Raw genomic sequence first — 15,018 nt, forward strand, 5'->3', positions numbered from 1 at the left:
CATGTTGGGTGGGGATTGTCTTTCTGCCCTTTTGCCATTCTCTCTCTCTCTTTTTCTTTTTTTTTTTAAAGATCTCGCATTTTGCTCTGTATTCGGTCCACGTATTTTCCTCTGCTGCACAGGCCCCTATCACTCAATCTTCCTGTCACTGTGTTTACCGTGATTTTTACTTTTTTTTTTTTTTTTTTATCACAAGAAAGATGATGCAGTGAAGTTTGGATGATAGGGTCTGGTCTTATCATTTTCTCTTCTATCAGAGCTACCAACGTGTGCCGCATGGCCTTTAAACCATCTACCGCAGCATTCCACATGTTGATGAAATGTCGATCACGGGTCCCACAACACTGGCTGTTCCTGTCCCGTCACTTCAACTGGCATGCGCTGTGCGCTTTTTTACCTTACGTCTCACACTCGTTTTTTTGGGCACGGGGATTTGGTTGTCGGGGATTAATTTCACTAATTGTCACTCAGAAATTCGGAAATTCCCAAACCAGAAATGGCAGAGATGCACACAAATATGCCCAGAGTTTAAATCTACAGTTTTGACCCATTGTGTATATAATATGGTACATAATGGGATCATCATATTGGCATTATGTCAAATTGTTAAGGAACTTTTCCAAGTGTGCTGATTTAAAGATTGTCAGACTATTATCCATAATAATAAATAATAATACAAATTTTCAGAGTGAAGAAAAGTTCACGCACCACTGGAGTGAAGCTAATGCTTTGCCAATGACAGCTGGTCTATACGCAGATTTTCAAAGTCAAGCGGCGTACCGGAGCGTCTCGCTGAGCGGAGGAGATCTCGCCACTCTTACACAGGTGTGGCGTCGATCCGCTGGTCTTCGGCAGTGGCCTTCGGATGTCGCAGCCGACAGCTGACCTCGTGTCCCGGGAGTTGGGCAGTCCATCCGTCGCCGCCGCCTCCGCCGCTACCACCACCGCCGCCGCAGTCCCCGGTTCCCAAGAGACAGAGCTGAGGCCCATATCAAAATGGGGATGAAAGGCCTAAGCTGGCCCGTGCGTAAGAAGCTTCGCCGAGACAGGCTGCTAAGTCTTAATAAGGACGAGCTGCGCTGAATTACGGCCATGCCTCAGTTAATGCACTTAAAATGCACATCATTCACATGTGCTGGTTTTCCAGCCGTTCACGGTGCGGCGCGCTTAATGCGATAGGTGCCGCGTGTTTTTACTGCGGCGCAAACCCGAAATTTCTTTGAGAATTGCCGCAGTGATTAACGGCGAGAGGAAAGGACAGAGTTTTGGACTTTAAAGTTCACGTCTGAAGAGCACTGCGAGGCCATCACTTCCATATGGGGTGTTCCCACTTCACTGATATACAAAATATAGTCATCCGTCATTGGGCCGCTTTAGAAAATGAGAGGGGTTTTATTTTGGCAAATGGAAATTGTCAATCCGCTACGGAGTCGGTGTCTCATTCAGCATGATATCCTGAATGACTTCCATAGCGGTATGGCTTGAGAATAGCCCCAAAGTGAATGAACGCACACAGGATTTAGGGAATTAAATGTACTCGCTTGGAGAATTGGCAATACAGCCAAACACTTGACGCATGGAAATCATTTAGAAACTTTTAGCCTCTGCCTTTCTTGGTAGCTTTTTCTTTGTAGCTTTTTTTCTGATTTTGACGAGTTCTCGAGTGGCTGCTTGAATTTTCATTTTTCGGTGACTGCAGATAATGTTTTAGTTTCTTTTTCAAGAGAAATGTTCCTCTTTTTCCAAAAATGGAAAATTATATTAATTTACAGTATGATTCTGAAACTCACAGGGCCCAGTAATCAGACTTAAGGTAAAGGTGACCTGGATGACTGAGAACCTTCACAGACAATAATCAGACTTGTGCTGGTAGTCTAAAGGACAAAGACAACATTAAAAACAATTACATAAATAAATGAATGAATGAATGTGGCTGCAGTGTTGCCATGCTTGATCTTTATCTTTCTCAATACCATTTTATTTTCAACCCACCCAGTTCTGACAAGTCCGCCGGCGGCCGCGTGAGCAGACAGATTATGATGCGTGCGTTGTCACTCCACCATATGTTTTATTGCCTTTGAAGGTATGCCAGCTGTCTCAGCCTGGCTTTGAAAGATACTTTTATGAACTTACTTCAGTGTTTACTGCTGCTACTGCTGCTGCCTTTGTGACAGTGGAGGAATAAAAAGATAGCAGCAGCAAGGCTGGGTGTGTGGGGCCGCCGCCATGTCCTAATCCCAAGGACAGCAGTAGCATTTAATGTGCCGTCTCTCTGCTGCTGGCACAAAATAAAGAGAGGGAAAAAAAATGAAAAACAGAGGCTTGACATGGAAATGTTGGCTTGTAACCTAATCTGAGGTCTTGTTCCCTCGTGGTTGCTGATTGAATTACAAATTTGCTGAGCACACAAGGTCAAAGGGCTTTGTTCTTCAAACCAAAAACAATAGTCAAAAATTCTTCACCTTAACTTCAGGCACTCCTTGAAGCACACAATTATAACATGTGAAAATGTGTGTGGAAAAAATGTTCAATATTGTACGCATGGCCAACAAGAGTTCATGTTTTTCTTACTTAAATCCTTGTAATTCATTAGGGTTTGATATTTAGCTCTGGGCTGTTTTTCCTATAAACTGACAAAAGTTAGACAGCGTCAGCAGCAAAGCTTAAGTCTTATCAGGCATCAATGTGAGCTACACATAAATTCCTCTATGGAAACACAATCCTCCCTTGGCATGGGAATGCTTTCTAAATTTCAGACGGAATGTTTAAAAAAAAAATCATTGCAGAAGACTGTGTGCTGGAAATATGTCTGTTATGTTTTTGTTTACCTGAAAGAAATGACAAGCCTGCTCAAGTTTAGGCATGTCTAAATATAAACAATGGGAAACAAAGGGACAGAAAAAGCTTCATGTGGAAATAAAAAAAATACTACCCACCTCCCAAAAAACACAACAAATTGTATTGCACATTGTTCAACTCTAGACTATAGATTGATCACATTATATTACTTTCTCTACAAAACCTATTTTGTAGTTTATTTTCTTAAATGTTCTGCTATTTTCGCTGCCATTCACCAGCCATCTGTTTTGGATGTTGTCAAGATCAGGAAGGTAGTTTTCATAAAATTGTCCACATTTACAACAACAGACTCATAATACACAACAACAATAGACTAAGGTCTGTGTTGATACACACAACAACAACAACCCAGCTCCTTGTGGATGGCACATGCAGTGACGAATCAGGGATTACTGAGCTCAGAGCACCTTCATAAATATCCTTAAATGTCCACGGACACTGGGAGGATGGAGTCGTAGCAAATTATTCTAAACGCACGATAACACGTGAGGAAATGGAGGGGAAGCAAGTTCTGTAAGCACCTCCGCTTTGGCACTTGACAAGTGTGTCTCAGTGTGTAACTGTGTGGAACAAATTATAATCATCCATTAAAATCTTCAGATGTCTGAAACAAGAGACCAACCCCCCCTCCACTCTTATTCCTCCACCCCGTAGCGAAATACTTCAATTGCTCTATCTTTCTCACTGTCACTGTTAGTCACACGAAGCAGCAAACAGGCTCCAGCAATGGCATTCATCTCAACGCTTGAGCCACCTGCAGATTGCAAAATCAACTGGGTGTATAAAGAATATTTCTTCACTTGCTCAAAAATCAAAAACATTCAACATTTACAGGGTTTGTCTTGAAATTATGAGCTCATTCTAGCAAAGACGGTTGTTTTCTCTTCACTTATTGACTGGTGGGGCCACAATGGGTGGGCCAGAGCAGCAGCAGATGGATGGGGTGTTTTGGTGACCCACCTCATAGGAGCAAAATATATATATATATATAAATATATATGGTTCAATATCCATTGAAAATGAGCAAAAGTAAAGTTGCAGCAAAATATGTGTCTGTGAGCCCCATTGTATTCGACTCTTTATTGAAATGACTCTTAAATCACTAAAGATCAATGAACAAAACTAATTTATGACTTTTATGACTATTATTAATATAATTTCTTCAATTTTGGCAAGCCGGATTAAAACGTTTATGGGGCTCAAATGGCCCCAGGGCCGTAGTTTGCCCTTGCTTGCTTGCTTTTCAGATTTTGCCATGTGAGTGTTCCAATAGTGGCAACATTTAAAGACAAACTATGTATAACTCGCAAAAACACGACAGCCCAAATAAAAGTGGGAGTTAGTAATTAAAGTTGTAATAAAAAATACAAAACAACAAGCAACATGGAAGTATTTTTGAGACACTCATCACTGTATGTATGAGAGTCCATTTAACACGAATACAGATTTTTTTTTTAAACCGCACATTTTCGAAACCGCACTCGGAAAAGAAGAGTCAACAGAACACACGATGGATCGCCTCGTCTATGTTTTCCCAGTGACATGCCAGAGCTTGTTTCTTTACCATGCCATCATGTACTATGCAGGAAAGCTGTCAGCACGGGTGGCTCGACAACAGCGGCGTCAGATGCAACGCGTCGGCAAATTGAGGGACAGTATGTGCACTCAGAGCTCCCGTACATCTCCCCATCCGACACTGTACCTGCGCCACCCATCAGAGCGGGAATACTGTATTCCATATGGCAACTTGAATCATTTCTGTGGGAGCTGCAGCCACAGGTTACCGGGGTAAATGTCAAATCCACCGTCAGGGTTAGCAACACCTTCTTCCCCTTCGCACCATCCCAGCCTTCACACCTCCCGCTACAAGGCCGGGTTCGCGGCAACAGATTGGGATTGGATGGGACACGTGGATGGGCCTGGACACGTGGATGAGCCTGACTGTCAATCTCCGGGCGTGCACGTGTTCCATGGCCATATGTTCCATATAGTTTTGAGCGCATATAATTTTAATATTGACATAAACACCCATGAGGTATTTATAGATGAAATCTTGTGGCTCTCCTGCCAGACTGCCAGTGCTCCGTCTTCCCGCACAAAAGCTTCTGTTGAATTCAAGCGCCTCATCATCTCTGACACAATTGGTCAAAGTACTGAAGCTGCCGGCGGAGTGTCAACCGGCCCTCTCCGTTCTGCATTATTGTCTCATGCTGTCATGCTAGGTAAAAAAGACATTTTGACAAGTCTTGGAGAGGTTAGTGCAGAAAAGAAGAACAAAAGTTTGTGTTCCGAATTGTCTGTCGTATTTGAGCAAACCGGCTTAAAGTCTTTGTTTGTGTGGCAAGGACAAATCAGCAGCTCATCTTCAGCCTTTTTTTTTACTTCTGTATCACACCTCCCGCTACAAGGCCGGGTTCGCGGCAACAGATTGGGATTGGATGGGACACGTGGATGGGCCTGGACACGTGGATGAGCCTGACTGTCAATCTCCGGGCGTGCACGTGTTCCATGGCCATATGTTCCATATAGTTTTGAGCGCATATAATTTTAATATTGACATAAACACCCATGAGGTATTTATAGATGAAATCTTGTGGCTCTCCTGCCAGACTGCCAGTGCTCCGTCTTCCCGCACAAAAGCTTCTGTTGAATTCAAGCGCCTCATCATCTCTGACACAATTGGTCAAAGTACTGAAGCTGCCGGCGGAGTGTCAACCGGCCCTCTCCGTTCTGCATTATTGTCTCATGCTGTCATGCTAGGTAAAAAAGACATTTTGACAAGTCTTGGAGAGGTTAGTGCAGAAAAGAAGAACAAAAGTTTGTGTTCCGAATTGTCTGTCGTATTTGAGCAAACCGGCTTAAAGTCTTTGTTTGTGTGGCAAGGACAAATCAGCAGCTCATCTTCAGCCTTTTTTTTTACTTCTGTATGTTTATTTCTTATTTTTTTAGATACGGATTTGTACGTCAGAAGTAGCATGCTAGAAAATAGAAAGGAAGCAAGTCCTTATGGCTACCTGAGGGACATCCGTTATAGCCAGTGCTGCTCACCCCTTTGTAATAACTTGACACTGTTGTTTTCCCAAGCCAGTTGGAGCCTAAGATTAGGTAGCGCTATCAAGGAAACCTGTAAAATGAATATGGCTCACCTTTGTCCTTGTGCACGTGACAGACAAAAGACAGGGGAACCCCAGAGATATTTGCCCCTTCTGTCTTAGCTAATCATGTCTCATCTAGGGGGGGGGGGGGGCATCACGTCCCGGCAGACTGGAATCCGGATACATGCGGACACAATGCAATGTGATATCTTGGCAGATAGTACCTTGGAAATTGACTAAGCTACAATGAAAATACAATTGATTTCCTCTGGAGATATTGAGATAGGACACTGGCTGCAGCCGGGACAAGACGGGGTTGGTCTGAGGTTGGGTTTATTTATGGCTTGACATTTGACTGCATATATTATTTTTAGTTGCAGTCAGTGCTTGGATACCACAGGCTTTTTCCAAGACATCCAGTTTTTTGTCTTTATTTCTGCTGTTCTGTCGACACAGTTTTGCCCAGCACCTCTTTGAAAAGCAAATTCCAGGGAAGTTCTTCATGTAACTGACAGGATTAGCATCTTTTAACCTCATGCATAGTCTCCACAACACGAGAAGAATCTGCTGCCACTCTACTGGTACATCATTTAATGTTAGCTAAACCAAATAATCATTAATTAATAAGAGAGTAGTGTAGACTTTATAATGTTTGTCATTAGCAGCAATTCGGTGTTCATTCAGTCTTTGCCTGTGACACACCATGAATCACATTTTCTGGTTTAAAAAAAAACAAAAAACACCATTGTTTCTCAAAAAATGTTCCCACTCAGCAGCTTCTTAAATAGAAATGTCCTTTAGAGAATAAATGGGACCATTCAATCACCGAGACCACTTGAGCGTCATCAAGGATTTCATTAAAATCCTAATGAGCAGATGCTTGCCCCCCCCAAAAAAAAAAAAAAACAGGTGAAAGACGAATAGATGTACAGCAGTTCAAAGAAATTAGGGACTGAAGGAGGAATGAAATCCCAAGGATTTGACATCATAACGGAGTATTTCTACGACACCTGTGTGAAAAGATGTAGGCAGTCTCTTGGCTGACTTGTTTGCCCTGTAGGGTCTTGGTTTTTGGTTAATCAGAATTCCCTTGCTCACATCCATGTCAACGTTGTCAGGTTTTCCAACCTGAAATTCCATATCAAGGGGAATTCCTGGTGACTTTTAAGGTTGCACCGTATAAGCTTTAAGGAATGGTGGGACGCATGGTGCATCCTGATAACCACCCAGTCAAGCGTCATTTGGTCGTCCTTCCTTCTTTTCAAAAAATACTCTTAGAATTTGTGCTGTCCTGAATTTTCCTGTAACCGCGCAGCCTTGAGCTTTGACCCTCCCCCCTCTGAATTATCATCTCAGGCACTTGGGTTGACTGTTACCACCCTGCCTTCATTTATTTTGTAGCAAACAGAATTGCCGATCTTTTGACGAATGCGCCGCTGTGCCGTGCAGTGCGTGGGTCTGTCTCAATAAAGCTCGCAAAGCTGTAGGCTTTTCCCGTAATGACCCGTGCTTGGGGCTTTTGAATACCTGCCATGACAAATAGATGAGATACACTCACAGAAATAGCACTAATGATCTTGTTTTTCAGGGATTTAAAGGATTATCTAATGGCATTACTGAAAACATCTGTCTGAGCATCAACCCCATGGCCGCTGCCTCACGTCTCTCTGTTTGCACATTCCTGGCAGATGTTTAACGACTGCAGTTAAACTGTCATATTTCAAAAAGGGAGGGAGCTCACCCTCAGTTTTACCGTCGGCCTCGGGATCATCCGTGTCAATATGACAGAGAAATATAGTGAATTTGGCGAGAGGAGTCATCGGGTGGAAGATGTATACATGGCATTGAGGGAAGTGGAGATGGTTCTGCCTGGCCGGGTAGTACATCTCTCTGTTTATTTTTGGTGCGCAGCACTTTGTCAGGATAATTTTCCTGTTGTATGTGCAGAAAGTAGATTATAGATATCAGATTTGCTAATATTACTAAACCGACGAGAGATTGCTCATCCGCCATTAGCCGTACCCCCGCGCTAAAGTACATTGCCGTCATCACTCTTTTCGTCTCCCTCTGCCCTCATCTCTCTTTATTTGGCTCCGACCTACGAATATAAGCCACTTGTTATGTTTTGCTATTCGGATTTACGGCTCGTTCTTGTTTGGGGAGTCCGTCACTTTTACAATGTCTGACTTCACAAAGTTTGATTTCTGTCCCCTGGCCTCTCCCAGATTTGCCTAGACTGAACCGTATTATAGCGGGAGTTAATCTCTGCCGCTCGTCACCCCTGTGAGAAGCCACTTTTCCGGGGGCCGAGCTGCCCCGTGCTGTAGCGCCTGCTCGCAGACACACAATGAACACGGGGTGGGGTGGGGGGGGTTTGGTGCCTGCGAATAAAAGATAAGGTGCAGTGATTTCACTTGGTATGCAGAAGTGCCACATATGCTCGTTTTAGCTGTCTGCCCACGGTGCGTCAGTGGCAACTGTGCACGGCCAGCGCTGCTGCACCTGCACCCACCTTGCTGACCCGCTTGTCACTTTGTTTCCTGTGAGACAAGCCTGCTGCCTCTACTATTATTAGACTTCAAATATAAAAATCTCCTCTGCGGCGCAGTCGTGTGGACAGACAACCCACAGCGGAGTACGCCGCTGCCTCCCCCTTGGGGGCTCCAGGAAAGGCAGTAATAATAAGGACTTTGTGTTGATTTCTCAACTTCTTCTTGAACCCTGAGTATCCGTAGAACCCAATAAAAAGATGACATTGCGTATAACCTCAATATTACAAAAGCCACCCGTATATAAGAGTTGATTGAGTTTGGTGCGCACGGCGCAGAACGCTCTCTTTGGCCTTGAAGGTCGGATATGGAGGTGAGTCTTCTCCACCTGATTTAATTATATAAGCAGCGGCTTAACACAAGGTTTTGTCGAGCCTAGATATTCAACGTTAAAAATTTTAAAGCCCCTCATATTTTTATTTAAGCCGAGCACAACAGTGATAATGAAAAAGCAAACAAACAAATAACTTCAAGTCAATGCCCTGCTTACCAATGACGGTAGTTCAAACATTTTTTTTCCCAGCCATCTGCTTTATTGTGAGTTTCAAGCATTGGCAGGAATGGTTCTTTGAAGTAGATCCAACTGGAGGGAAAATTTTTATTTATTTTTACTCTCTGACAATTCCTCATTATGTGAGCAATAAGCACAGGAGCAGGCGGAGTCTTAGCGTTTTCCTCAAAACGTTCAGCAAATCATTTCCTTTTTGCCTGACGTGCTAATAAATAAAAAGAAGGGGAATCCATCGTATTGGATAGTTTTTGTCCAATCTTTGTTTACATGTAGGAATCTAAGAAGTAACTGTTACAATTTCCAGCTGTAGCCTAGGAAAATAATTGTTAAAAATGAATGATTAATGTCTCTGTTTCAGGTCAGATAATATAATATCTCATTTTGCCTTTCCTTGTGTCCACAATGGTCATGTCCCCACATGCGCTGGTGAGAGCAAATGTGCAACGGATGGCCAGTGGCTAAACTGAGAGACAAGAGAAAGGGCACGTGGCCAACAGGTAATGGCCTCATGTCCAAGGTGTCAGCTCAGACCACCCCATCCATCTATCACGGTCAAAAGTGGCCAACACAAGTGTCCTTCCTAGTTTACGACTCATCCGGCTTCCATCATGACACCACAATGTCTTCCTTGTGCTCAATTGCTTGTGACCATCTGTGCACTCATTGGCAGGATAGTCTTAAAAAATGTGAGACAAGACCCTTTATTTTTCCATTGATTCCGCGCGTCTGTTTTGACCATCTAAACCATGGTCTTGATGAGCATTGTGCTGTGTCATGATATAGACATAATAAGATGCCCTAAACTGGAAAATTCTTATGAAATAAACTACATTTTATAGAGTCTGAACTGTGTACGTGACCCTTCTGGATGTTTGCAAAACATTCAGATGGTCAATAATGTTAGCTCCTAGCGACTAATTTTTCACATTGCTTGACTATAATTGATCAATAAATTCAAACTAGCTTTTGTAAACGAGCAGCACACATATTAATAGTCTGCTTAGAATTGGTATTCTTTTTCACATTTTAGAGTTTGCGCTAGAATATTTAATTTTATTTCAATCAATAAAGCACTTCGCTTCTGAATTCTATTTTTTCATGTAAATAGTAATATCAGTCAACAAAAAATAAGGAAGTAAGAAAGTAAGATCGAAAATAAATTACAATTTTGGAAATTTTAAACAGTGCAACCAGTTTTAACATAAAGAGAAGTACAGTTGAGCCTTGCTAAACAAAACAAAAGGACGAACTGTCATTGAAGTTCCCCAGAAACTTGTCACAAACAAACTGATACCTGAAGTCATCAGTTATTCAACAAAACAACCCTTTTGTTCTCACATGCACAAATTAGGATAATTGGTGGCAGGCTCTGCTCTGTTAGTGCTAATGGGAACGCTCCAAGGTGTTCATTCCCTTTGTTTGCGGCAACATATCCAAGCCGCGAGGCTCTTGTGCCAACAAGTTCCTCCTTTTGTGCCAGCATCACACAAAATCCCTGTCAAAGTCAGGAAAAGTGTGTCATCTCTGCAGGACAGGAAGCTAAGAGCTTAATCTGCTTTCACGTCAAGGACAACAACGGAGACGTGAGCCTTTATTTATATAACGACGCATCAGCAACTTAACCCGTGGATAATATAGTTCGTAATTTTTATTGAACATGTTTAATCCAATAATTTTGAGGCCGATCAAACATAAAATTATCGCCAAAAAGAACAAAACAAATACAAACGGCTCAGTCCCGAATAATAATTCTCCCTGAAATCCCTTTGTAAATAAACCTAAAGTTCAAAAGGGTTAGGAAGAAGTTATGCGATACAGGTCACCTCACGATGCCGTCAGTCTTGCGAGCATTTGGCCTCTTTGTAGCAAAACTCGTGGCTGCATGCGAGAGCTCGGCTTCTCCGCTTGTGTTTTTGTGGCACGCCTCGGCGTAATGGTTTTTATCAGACATTAGCATCGGACGTCGATTTCTCACACGCATTGAGCTGTATGCTAAAGAGCTAATTAACAAAAAAAAAAGCTGTTACGGAGTTCAGAAGCCTCTCTGACATCTTAATTAGATCTTAATGACATTTGCCGAACTGGGTAACAGAGATGAGGCACAGCCGGAGCCGATGCGTCGAGGAAGCCGCGAGCCCAGCCGATGCACGGGGGCGAGGAGGTGATTTGATGGAGGGAATTGAATGGATGCGGAGTGATCTTGGAGGGCGTACATGCTTATATTAGACTATTACACTAGTCACTTAGAGTAGTTTATTTTGCCCTCTCACTCCACTTTTGTTCCCTTTGACTTTCAGCTTCCCTCCACTTCTCGCTCCCGCTGCGATGATGTCGGACACTGTGTTAATCAATCACTACTTTGCCCAAGTCCCGGCAGAATCGCATCTCTGATGGGCCTCTTAATCAAATTTTTGTAATTCATCACCGTGGAATTTCAGCATATTCACTTTGGAAATAAATAGTCGAGCGCTGCGCTACCATTGGAGATAACACGATAATGGTATTTCTGGCAGATAGATGGCTGATTAGATAGAGTAATCTTCTTAGCGTGGCTTGCGTTTGCAGATGGCTCTGCGAGGCCTGCGATGGATTGCGCAGAACAGAGTATCTTTCTTTTTTTTTCTCTTTCCGTTTTGCACGCTGCGTTGTTCTTGGGCGAAAGTTGAGGCTGCGCTTCCACGCAACTTCGAGGCAGGCTGGCGGGGCCGCGGTGAAATAACAGTGGTGGGCAGCAGGGAACGAGGGGGAGAGTAGACACGCCTTAAAAAGGCTGCAGTCGGTCTGGAGCACAAATGTGTTTGCGGCGTTACAGAAACGCAAGGCGCTCCAATCAAGACGTTGATTGCATTGAAATCTTGAAGGGATTGTGTTGCCGCCACGTTACATTCTCTGCCTCTTTTCACACGCCGCGTCTCCCTGGGCTCAGCTGTCCTTTCTTGCCGGGGATCGCCATCAGAGGACGAAGGACCCGAGGACCAATATAGAAGGGAAAGTGAGATAGACAACATAGGAAACTAGTGGTTGACGATGAGGAGCCCATGGAGAGTGCAGAGCAGAGATTGCATCAGAGAAAATGAGTGAGGGAAGGCTAAATAGAATTGTTTTGTTTTATATATATATATATATATATATATACATATATATATATATATATTCTTTCTGGCGAAGTCGCCTGTGAGAAGCAGAGCGAAAAATAAACCCAGAGAATGGATGAGGGCTGAAAGATTGGGCAGCGGGAGACACATTACGACGACTCTGCTGGCTGCTTTAGACGCTGTTCCGTGTGCAGCCATGTCTGTTATTTATTTATTTTTTTCATTTTTTAAACTTTCCCTCTCCTCACGAGCCCTCAGCCTCTACTCTGTTTTACCACTTTCTGTCTAGCCTAAATCTGTCAGATTACAGCCACAAATACCTGGCAACAGGCGCGATTTACAACATCCCACTCGGCTGCCTGTTTTCCCTCGGCACAATGCCTGCCGCTCGCTGCCTTCCGTCTCGCTCAGTTTTGCGTTGCCTTTTGTACATTAATGTGGTAATTAATTAACCAAAAATTAGTCGTGAAATAAAAGAAATCTTGCTTTTAACGTAATCCGCAGGTCAGGGGGGGTCTACAAGTATCTGTAGTCTGGATGTTTTTATCTGTTCCTTTTTGTTTCTTTCTTCCCTTGAAGGGAATTTTCAGACCTACATGCTTGTTTTCGTTCTCTTTGCTTTCGCAACCTGATGCTGCCCCGCAAATATCAAACCGATCTATGCGGTAAATCCAGACCATCGATGGAGCAGCCATGGCTCCCTACAAGCTTTAATCTGCTTATGTTTACCATTCCTCGTTCGTTCTCCCCTTGTGTGTGTGTGTGTGTGTGTGTGTGTGTGTGTGTGTGTGTGTGTGTGTGTGTGTGTGTGTGTGTGTGTGTGTGTGTGTGTGTGTGTGTGTACCCTCCCGTCTGTGGCCCGGTGGACCGATGACCTGCTCGCCCTCGCCTGGCAAGGGGCTTCGGCTACCAGACAGCCCGCGCCGTCGCCTTCGGGCTATTGGCTTTAGATCGGGAGGAGCAGCAACGTGTCACTCTGACACGCTATGAGTCAGTCGCTGACTGACAACGCTGTCAGATATTTTCCACGGCGTTGTCCTCGTGGAGCGAGCCGATGGCGGGATTGATCCTATTCCAGCCTGCGCCACCATCACGCCGCGCCTGCCACTCGCTACGTGTATCGATTACCATTACTATGAGACGCGGGCGCCCATGCGCCGTGCGTGTGACTGCGCTGATTAGCGTCTTCTGTGCAGGTTCACGGAGGCGGACACCATCGTGATGGGGGACGTGACGTACGGCGCCTGCTGCGTGGACGACTTCACAGCCCGGGCCCTCGGTGCCGACTTCATGGTTCACTATGGCCACAGCTGTCTGAGTGAGTGTCTTTATATGTTTGCATTAGGGTCGTTGAAGTTAACACGCGTTATAGCCTCAAACGAAAGAAAGTCACTCAAAGAAACACAAGAGAATACGGTTAATTTTCAAAATAAAATACCGCGATTGACAAACGCGATCATGGCTTGAGGTGAGGTTTGAGGTTTCTGGACAGTACAAGTAATAATTGTTTTGGAAGGTTCCAATGAAAATAAAAATAGAATATGTTTGAGAATATATTTGAATATAAGAAACACCAAAAATATCTTGTTAAAGTTACATATAGAGCAAGGTAAAAAAAAATTGAAATTCATTTGTGATTAATTGTGAGTGAACTCATGACACTATGCGATTAATCACGATTAGAAAAATGTAATCAACTGACAACTGATTTGCATCTCAAGCGGCCGACCTGGAGGAGTGAAAGGTCTGAACGCGTACCGACTTTTGGAAGTATCGACCGGCGCGGAGGACGACTAGTTAGTGTGCTATGTCCAGTGCTGCTGCGGAGCGCGCGGCAGACCTTTGGAGCCCGGACGTTGCATTTACAAAGCAGATCAATGGGGAACATGCATTAGAGCTGTCCTTTGAAAACCTCCTGCAGCTCTTGAGAACCTTTAGCCTCGCCCCCGCCGTCTGTCTGTTGCGGAACATGGAAGGAAATGCTAAATCAATAGTTTTGATATATCCCTGCCAGAACAACCTCACCTCTCCCAAATACCAGAATTGACCAGCGGAATTTTAATACTGCGAAAACAGCTCTTTTTGTAGCTCTCCGCCTCTGTCTGCTGTCTCGCGCGGGCTCCACAATAAGGCTGCGGAGCGGTGATTAAAAAAGGGAGATTCTCACTCAGAGCAAACTCGCAAAGCCAAGAGAAACAAACACGCGATATGAATCAGTTGTCGCTCCTGAAATTGGATCAGATTATTTCCTAGATGAGATTTTCACAGAAATGGAACGGGGCACTCGTACAAAATGATTTTTCTGTTAGAACTCAAGTGCAGCTGTGTCCCCGGTTTGATTTTAGGGGCCTCACTTGTACCTGTTCTTTATGTCAGGCACCTGCAGAAGATTAAAGGCACCGTGTTCAGGGTGACTCATATCGAAACTACCTGTACTGCGCTCGCCTTTTCCCTCCTTCGCTCTGTGCGATACGTCAGCTTTTGAATAATACAGCCATTTTATCCTTTGTCAAAAGAAAGCACCTCAATCTGTCACGACGAGTGCTGGAAACACTTGGAACAGGGCTTTTGGAACGGAGAGCAGACATCTCAGGCAGATCGCATTAGTTTCTGTGTGTTTGTTTGGAAGGAGGCCGACTCACAGATGATATGACAGGTGAGGGTCAGCGGGAACACGGTGTCGAGTACGCGGAACGCATTTGTGAAGGGCAAATGTAGAATACGGCGTCAAGAAGAAGGCCAAGAAAGCCAGAAAACACAGTAAAGCACAAAGGCAGGATGGGAAAAAAGCTCAAATGAATTAAATTAGAACTGCGGAGAAATAAAATCATTAAAAAAAAACAAAAAAAAAAAGCGATTAAGTATGCTGCTTTACAAAATCGCATTCTTATGCATAAATTAGCTGTGTG

At 43.9% G+C, this 15,018-nt stretch overlaps 1 protein-coding gene across 2 annotated transcripts in view; it reads left to right on the forward strand.

Moving 5' to 3' along the window:
- dph1 (diphthamide biosynthesis 1) overlaps window positions 1-15,018 on the forward strand; it is a 108,473-nt gene that overhangs the window by 68,443 nt on the left and 25,012 nt on the right. For both annotated transcript variants that reach the window (XM_076036357.1, XM_076036356.1), the window contains one exon: window positions 13,306-13,427. In XM_076036357.1, coding sequence (XP_075892472.1) covers window positions 13,306-13,427 — 122 coding nt within the window. The remainder of the gene's footprint in view (window positions 1-13,305; window positions 13,428-15,018) is intronic.

Source organism: Nelusetta ayraudi, unplaced genomic scaffold (assembly GCF_046127955.1).
Source record: "Nelusetta ayraudi isolate G7.1 ecotype Tasmania unplaced genomic scaffold, CSIRO-AGI_Nayr_v1 ptg000048l, whole genome shotgun sequence".
Classification (NCBI taxonomy): Eukaryota; Metazoa; Chordata; class Actinopteri; order Tetraodontiformes; family Monacanthidae; genus Nelusetta; species Nelusetta ayraudi.